The sequence below is a fragment of the Barbus barbus genome (assembly GCF_936440315.1).
Source record: "Barbus barbus genome assembly, chromosome: 4".
Lineage (NCBI taxonomy): Eukaryota > Metazoa > Chordata > Actinopteri > Cypriniformes > Cyprinidae > Barbus > Barbus barbus.
The window spans coordinates 27,669,232-27,678,404 of record NC_136732.1 but is presented as its reverse complement, the minus strand read 5'-3'; the positions used below and the strand labels follow the sequence as shown (position 1 = coordinate 27,678,404).

General features: G+C 36.8%; 1 protein-coding gene across 1 annotated transcript; it reads left to right on the top strand.

The window, feature by feature from the left end:
• Positions 1 to 6,180: 6,180 nt before the first annotated feature.
• Positions 6,181 to 8,313, top strand: LOC306868869 (peptide YY-A-like; the record flags this gene model as incomplete). Its single annotated transcript, XM_079415304.1, has 3 exons — positions 6,181 to 6,368; positions 7,686 to 7,766; positions 8,289 to 8,313. The coding sequence occupies 3 exons, from the start codon at positions 6,181 to 6,183 to the stop codon at positions 8,311 to 8,313; spliced, it is 294 nt and encodes a 97-aa protein (XP_079271430.1).
• Between the last annotated feature and the right edge of the window lie 860 nt (positions 8,314 to 9,173).

Sequence of the window (9,173 nt, the reverse complement as noted above, 5' to 3'; positions counted from 1 at the left end):
GAGTCACTTGGGCTGCAGGTAAATGATGACGAATCGCTGTTCATATAGGGTCAGTCAGTGTTATTGAGGTCTTACTTCCTCTTCATAACATGTTCTGCCATCGGTGCTTGGATTGACTGTTCACTCATCCTGCCATTGCTTAGATATCACCTGTGGTCTGCTGCCAGATAATTGTTCTCATAGAAACACACTTTTGCAGTAAAGCACAAGCATTTAACAACAAAAACTCATTGTTGTTGTCCAGGGGTGTTTCTAGACTTTCATCAGTACCGGGAAACAAACCCCAAACATTTCAGACTTTTTGCAAACCTCTTTGACCGATTGGATCAAAAGAGGGATTCATATGCAAACAGATAATAAAAAACACACATGACTTCATTGCTGAAATATTATCCGAGAAAATGATTCTCAGGTTGCATACGTCAATGCCATTGACACAAGTATTTATCCGAAATATTTTACTACTGATGATGCCACTTCTCCCTCCACTTCCTGCCACATGACAAATTTTATCAGAAAATTTCTTGCAAAGAATGTGAATAAGAGACTTCACAGATTCAAACTGGCTCCTATTATGACTAATATGAGTCAAAGAGCTGAACAAGGACTAGAACAGAAAGTAATGCAGGAAAAGCAAACACTTTCATTTCCTGTAAATGTGACACAGTTCACAGGCTATTTGAAGACACTAGAGGCCTTGGTATTTGCATACTTGTCTTAACCTCTTTTTGTACCGCCACTTCCACAGATTAGATTAGAATTGATTATTCTTTTCTTCAAACCAGATGTTTATGCAATTTTTGTTCACCTGAGATCTTTGCAGGAAAGCCACATTTGCCAAGACAGAAGGCTGCGTGACTGACAGTGTGCGTCTGCAGGGTGTGTTATGACGCAGAGCCTGCTAACCCCCTACACATGTTCTCCTACTCCCTCAACCGCAGGTGTGACGGCTCGATCCAGCACAGAAAAGGAGCTTTTTCCAGCTTTTCCCCTTCGTAGAGGCTGAACTGCTGCATATCAGTCTTTTATTGTTTTTGTGCAATTAAAAGGTTCCATGGATGTTAAAAGTTCTTCATGGAACCATTGATGCCATAAAGAACTTTTATTTTTAAGAGTGTGTGAATGTTGAAGGTTCTTTCTGGAAACACTGATGCCAATAAAGAACCTTTTTAAGACTGTGGGTTCTTATACCTACCGTTTAGGTGTTTGAGTCCTACTGACAATACCTCAATAAATCAAAAGGACATTTGGGATTTCTGGAGATGGCAAGTAGGCAGTTTGTCATTTTTGTTGTGCTAATAAAAGGCTAGTCGATTATGTGACACAAACCTGAGAGGCGGACAGTGAAATAAACAGTCAGTATTCCAACAGGCACAGACTGAGTCACCGTAGCACTTTCCATAACACTTTTGACAGTTTAACACACAATGGTATTTGTATGTGGCATTCAGTCCGAGCGCTGATTGCTTTTGGATCATAAACTGATGAGTCTCTTTGTCAGGGAGGGAAATCACGCTTTTTCAAGTTGTAATGATCTGTGTTAATGCCAAGGAAGTTGTATAACCCACAGCTTGATGCTAAAGCCAGATGATGCAGTAATGTCACGGCACCCAGTTTTGTTGTATTTGGCAAATGAACGTCCTGAAGAAAGGATTTATTTAACAATATATGGTCATGAGTCATGTGCTGCTGTCGAAACATGCTAATCTATAGTGAGGTATAGTAATAATGCTGTTATATTTCCTCCTCCTTTAATGCTGTTATAATATTTCCAGTGTCATACAATGGACATACATCATACATCAAGTACAGAGTGTTTTTTTCTTTCGGCCGAATGAGCCATGGGTTTATCTAAGTCTGTCTTTCAGCCGGTTAGCTTTAACCTTGTATTACCATGTCAAAGGAATTTATGACGTGCTTGTGTGTGTATCTTTCCAAATAGGCTTTTCCAAGAATTTTCCAAAATGATATTCAGTTCTTTTCAAAGCTACTCACAGTGGAGCTCTTTAAACGTGTAACCAAATGTGTTTGGTTGGAGTCAGTGATGTTCAATAAATTAATTGAGATGTTACCAAATGAAGCACAGTTTTTTTTAATAGTGGAAGAGCTGTCAAAAGAAGCTTTTCTACTTTATTAGAGTGTCATCAACCCCAACCAGGAGAAACACTGGTTTACAAGTTTGTTTCTAAGATTTTATTGCCTAATTTATTTAAATAGCATTAATTATTGCATTTATAAAAAGTGGTTAGAAAAATCTAATTCACACAAAAGGTCGAATAATGAAGTGAATAAATTGCATTGCCCTATCAGCCAATCAAACCATACTTAAATGTTAATAAAATATTTGAATGAATAAAATACTCAAACTTTCATCTAGCTTTTACATACAGTATGTACTGTATAACTAATGAGAGCCAGATGGGATGTGTGACATCCTGGCATCGCAACATGTGAATGCTATTAAATACAATTTGTACCTGCAAGTTTCAGTCAGATTGTTTTATATTGCAGGTTTGGCAGTATCTTTTGATTGTATCTTAAACTGCAAGGTTTAAATGTTGAAGGATGACATTTTTACTCATAAGGCAAGAAATAGGTTAGCAATTTGATTGTCACTTGCACTTGCAAATGTAATAATGTCACTTACATTCATTAAAATGTATGTGACATTTTAAATGTTAGACTGTTAAGATACTAATTCTGAATTTTTAAAGGTAATGCGGGGACGTATGACCACACTTGTTAATTACATCTCTGAAAACTTTATAGTTATTTATTGTATTTTTTTCATAGGAGTAGATTATAAGTCATAAAATGCATGCATTTATTTGTTTTATTTGACATTTTGTTACATTTTAATTCTAGAAGCAAACATAGTAAACATAGGAAATAATGGGGAAGATGATCTGGAAATGTCATAAACTAGACTTGAATTGTACTGTTCACATGAGCACCGCAGCTCAAGGTGTTGAAACACTTGCTTTTGACTAATTGTGCACATTTGATCATAAAATAATATTACTGAGGATCTCTCTGCAACAAATCCATCCAAAATCTGCATCAAAAAAGCAAAGATTAAACAAACACACATTTGTATCTAAACAGTAACTTGTCCTCATGACAACTTTTGCTATTCATTGTAGACTCAGGCTTTTGTGTGGGTGACTCGTCTTGAGTCAGTGTGAGTCTTGGGGGGAGGGGGGTCTCGGAGTTGGTGCATCAGTTCGAGTGACTAGATCACACCTCGAGGGGGTTGAAAAAGCCTCCAAACCACAATTGATGTGGAGCTTATGAACAGCATCACCTAGCTGAGGAAGAGCAGTTAGCATGAGCAAGCACCATTGACGTCTCCTGCGCTGTGATAGGACGATTCCCTGTGAGCACAGCCCACGTCAGCCGCCCCAAGACTAAATCCAGTATCATGATGTAGCACACATGAGCCAACAACAACTTGAAAGAACTGAAAGAAGTCATCACTGCCTGTTGTGACAATGAGTCACATATTAGTTGACCTTTTTAATACTCCTGGACAATAAAGATGATGATATTAGTTTTATTGCATAGAAATGGATATGGAGAAAAACTACAATCAGACTTTGAACAGGCTGTTTCACAATCATGTTAAAATTCGTAGCATGCAGTTAGGTTTTTTTTTTGTTAGTTTGTTTGTTTTTTGTATTGTTGGTTTAGGTGACTTTTGTATTGAGCACAACTAACATATATTCACCATCACTAACTATTAAACTTTAGTATCTTGCTACTATTTCTGTTTAAAGCAAGAATTCATTGGTACTTAATGCACTTTTAATGCTTAATGCAATTATAACTGCACCAATTAGTTTATACAAGAAACAGACTCAGTTCATCAGAAATAATCATATTAAATTGGCTAAAAATGGTAAAACCCAAGATTATGGGACTGATTGCAATTTCATATGTGCAGTTTATAATCAGTTTTAGACAACACAGTAATATCCACAGCCATATAATTTAAGTCATTAATTGCTGTTGTTCTGCATCTTCTAAAGTCATTTAAAAAATCATTTGACTCTCATTTTATTAATCATTCTTTTTTTAATTATTTTCTCACGTAATTAAACCACACAGACAGAATGAGTGAAATATCAAGTAAAGTCATAATTAAATTATCACAAAGCTTTCCGTGGGAGCATTAACTACCTGCAACATAATCGATCTGTTGGGAACAAGTTTTATTATTTATGCCTCAAGGGATCCTGAAAACGCACAGAAATCAGATGCATTATTACAGACCCAGGAGCCAAAGCAACTCTTTCATTTCTTTTTACCCATATCCTCTTACTGAATTCATTTAGGCCTTATGCAAATATGTCACTGTATCTTCTGTAAAATGACAGATTCTTCATTTCCTGTTCCAAACGATACTGACACGGATACATGTTTTACTTACATTTTCTTTATCTGCGTAGAATTTAAGACGCAGATGGATGCAAATATGATGCAAAGCGATACCTGTGCAATGAGCATGCTATTCTGCAAGATCATATTTCATTGACTTTTTACAAAGTCAGTTTTAATTTATCCAGGCTTCCCGCCACTACAAAGAATCTTGTATCTTTTTGAACTGGATGAGTAAGTGGAGTTTTGGAGCGAATATTACAAAATAAGCTATTGCAATACAAACTTTTTCATACAAACACGTTTAAACGGAATTTTTAAACGTTTGTGTAATGTTAAAAGATTAGAAGTTAGTCAGAGCAAGTCTTTCCACTTGCCTTCAAATAGGGGTGGTAACCATGACAACAGTGTGTGGAGCAAGAGCTTTCCATCGAGATCCGAGAGAGAGAGACCATCCTAGGAGATAATCTGAGTTGATAAACTTGATAAATGGTCAAGTAGTTCTGAGATGGGATGCAAGAATTACATTTGATTGCTCGATTAGTCTTGTCTGAGTTTTGTTCAGCCGCTGCAATCAATGTAATCTTGCATGGAGCATCATCTACTGTTTTTGATGTAAACTGAAGGCCACTTGAACTTAATTCCTTTCATCAGAAACTGAACTGAACTTGATGAAAATTCTACTTGACAGACACTTGTTGCTACCTATTAATAAAGAATGGGGTATTAATAATAAGCAACTTTCATGGGAAAATCATGTATATAAATGAGTTTTAAGAATGTTATTGATATTAATTTAAATTAGCCTAAGTCTCAGATTCAGGTAATTGATCTGCAGCTGAACAACAGCAATCTTCATGAAACTGTCTCGTGAGTCGTATTACGAATGTGTTTATGATTGACGCTGGAAGTGGTGCTGGGGGCAGAGCTCCTGTCATTTCCACCGCTCGTCTCGTGTTTACGCAAGGACCTGCACCGTATATAAAGCGCTTGAGGTGCGGCCAGGACAGAACAGATCCGTGAGTGGAGTGGACAACAACTTATTTCTGAAAGACCTCGCAAAGACTCGGGAGACGCGAAAAAGAACATTGGAACACGAAACTTCAAGGTTCCACTCCAGAGAAATAACTGTAGACTGCGCTGAAAGTAAGTTTGTCTTGTGGTTATCATTCTGCATGTGGAGGTGCCAAATTAAAACTTTTGAAAGATGTATAAATTCTAGCCTAGGCATTATTGTTTTCATTCCTGTTAAATTCTGTTCATTTTGTGTGTGTGTGTGTGTGTGTGTATACAAAAGATGTTTTCAGAGTCATTTTTATTAGTACTGGCACATTCAGCACCATGGACAGCAATCACTGTGACGATTAACGATTTAGATTAGTTCATACTACTTTTAATTAGCTGCTGTGAAACCTATATAGTCGTTTTTATTTTTATTTATGCTATATAATCATTCAATTTATACAATTATTCCATTTCACATGTGCTTTTAAACATACACAAACTAAAGTGATTCGTTTCTTAATGCGTGTGTTTTTGTTTCTGATTTTCGATTGATTTGAATAGTTCTGTGAAGTCATTCCGAATTTCAAAGAGATATATTTTTATTATTGTTTAAAATGAAGTTTTTGGCGTCGTGTTGACTACTAACTCGCTAAACTATTACAAAACTGTATTTTACGCAACTACTACACTTTCCCGATCTATCCAGACGTCTTATAAAACGCAGTTTCTTTTAAAGTAACCACATTAAATATACATGTTCATTTGATCATGGAATTAAAAAACGCGAGTTTTTTTCAGATGGCTGTCATGCTGAAACCCTGGACCGTCATCGCTACTCTCCTCTTCTGCGTGCTCCTGTGTCTCGGGACATTTGTGGACGCCTATCCTCCTAAACCAGAGAATCCCGGAGATGACGCTCCTCCGGAGGAACTCGCCAAATATTACACCGCGCTGAGACACTACATCAACCTCATCACGAGACAACGGTGAGAAAGGCACCTGTAACTATGCATGTTTGCTTTAAATGTTCTTATCACCCCACTTCGGATGTCGACTAGGTGACCATGATAAAAATGATTTCCCGTTGGTGCCATTGCACCATCTCCCATTAATATGTCAGAAAAAAATGACCAAGTTCTGCAGTAGGATTGTGAAATTGCATTATGGTCCACTTTTCAGTGGCCAAAGGCTCTTTGTATAACAAATCTGAGTGGTAAAACCCAAACAGATGCACCTCGGAGAAGCCTCAAAGATTGAATAGGCTACTCATCCATCATAGATTGATGTTTCTTTCAGCCCTGCTTTATAGAGGACTACATTTATTTACATATTTATAGTCTTCTAACAGGCCTTTGACATTTAGGACTCAGAAAATGAGTGACACATTCCAATAAAAAAATTACAGTAAATCATTTATCTCCCCAGAATATACTTTAATTCCAGTTTATTCCAAGAGAGGAACTAATTTCAGCCTCATCTTTTTTCCAATGCCTTGCTAGTCCATCAAAAAATCTTACGTCTTGCCTGTAAGAGGTTTAAATAAAAATCTATGATGAATTTCTAAGAGAAACCAACAGACATGATGGTTCAAGTAGCTATGTGTGCATCACAGTCGTGACTGCATTAAATGAAGCCTGGCCTCTTCACAAAGTATTGCTGACGTCCATAATGGGGAGCAGGTGAGATTCTGTAGAGCTCATGTTTCAGAAATAGCTTTAACATTAGTTTGGTCTCAGCCTCATTGATATAGCTCGTATCTATCGAGGAGGAATCTGAGCATGAAATTGCTTTGTTTTTTCGAGTGCCAAACCGTTGCCCTTAGCTTGATTTCAGTGTAGGCCTATTCATCTTGCAGATGCCATTCTGAGAGAACAGAACTAGTCAAGTATTATTGTCTCAGCTCCATAATACAACTTTTTTTCTCCATTTCCACTAAATGTTCTCTAGAACTGACAGTCATGTTTTGTCTGAAGATAGAGGCTTTGTGCCTTTCATCTGTGTGATCAGTGTCAGAGTCTTCTCGGTGATGTGTCTCAAGCACATTCAGCTGTCAAGCAGTCAAAAAACATTTAACTGCTAAATTATATTCATAACGTCTGGGGTGAAAAGACAGTTTGCATTTGTATCAGTGATTGGTGTCTGACAGATAAAGTGGGCTGACTAGTTCTTTTCACTTCCCGACACTTTCACACACCACAATGAGCGATTTGAAATCATTATTTCAGTACCAAAATGTTCCCAGCTAAGCTACACGGCTGGAATGAAGTAATGAGGGAATAAATTGTCACAATTCTTACATACAGGTATGGAAAAAGGTCCCCTTCGGAGGATGTGATGGCTGAGTTGTTGTTCGGAGATGACACAGAGCACAAACAGAGATCAAGGTGGGACTCTTTCTTTTAATGGTAGCTGCAATTTTAAAGTTAAATGCTAATAGAGTTGTCGTGCAACAATTAGATGGACAAATAAGTTTCCTGATTTAAATGGTATTCTAAAGGTATTTGGGGTAAATGCAGTTTTTTGAATCCTCAAGGAACACACTGGGTTGTGTGTTAATAGGAAGGAGGAACAACTCATGAATTTTTCACACCTGTTGAGGAATCAGGGGACAGATGGGATCCCTGGCTTCTTTTCTCTCTGTCCGTCAGGAAGGGAGTGGGTTAGGGAACATGACGCACACTGAATATTTGAAAGGCCTTGACATTTAACAGCCCTAATTAGGCCTCAAAAAGGAAGAAATCGCACTGTGCTTACTAATTGAAAACTGTAAATCACTGACAGAAATTGGAGCATTAATGAAATACTGAAGGTGAAATAGTATCAGTGAAACATCCTGATATTCCTTATTGATGTCAGAATAAAACTAGCAATATTGATTGCAAATTAATTACATTAATCTCTTTCAGATATGATGACTCTTATATGTGGTGAAGTTCAGAGATCCCTGTGTCACCTGTCCTGAGCTAAGCCCACCTGTGCCTCCCACAGAAAACCTCCAGACAACTATATGAGAACCATCAGACAACCTCATCCACCTCTTTATTAAATACATCCTCTCTTTGTCTTTCATGTGCACAGAACAAATTTCATTAACAACTGTACATAATATATTATAATAGGAACTAACAATGGAAATGTATATGTGTATACTTCATTGTGTCATACAGAAATTATGAGTTTTTGATTGTACCATGTAAATTATTCTATGTGATTAAAAGTTTATTGGATGAATCGGGATATTTATTTTGCTCTGGTGGTTTTTGAACAAGCTGTACCATATGCCATAAAGAAAAAGAGCAAGTCGTTTTAAAACAGTTATAATAACAGTTTGATCATAGTAGATTTTCAATACTTAGTTTTTTATGAGGTTATTTCTAAATGACCAGCAGATGTCCCTGCTGTAATATAAAACAGAGCTCTGTTAGATCCCACACGGCAATAGCATAACATTTACTTAATACTCTAATTTTATTCATTTCTTTGACCACAAGTCAAAACAGCAACTGCTCATTCAATATTTAACAGCACAATTATATAAATAACAGTTAACACAGAAAACTAGGGTCACTATATTATTAGCTAATATTTATTTAATGCTGTGAGGCTCTCTTTATAAATTTATATAACATGTTAAACAAGTTAATAAAACTAGTTGAACCTGCTATTGCATGTTACTGAACTGATTAGCACTGTTATGTAAATTAGTGAAGAACATTTAAAGCGGGTTGTCGAGAACATTCTATTGTTGACACAGCCCTATAACCAAACACTGGCTGGTGGGTCCCACCTAC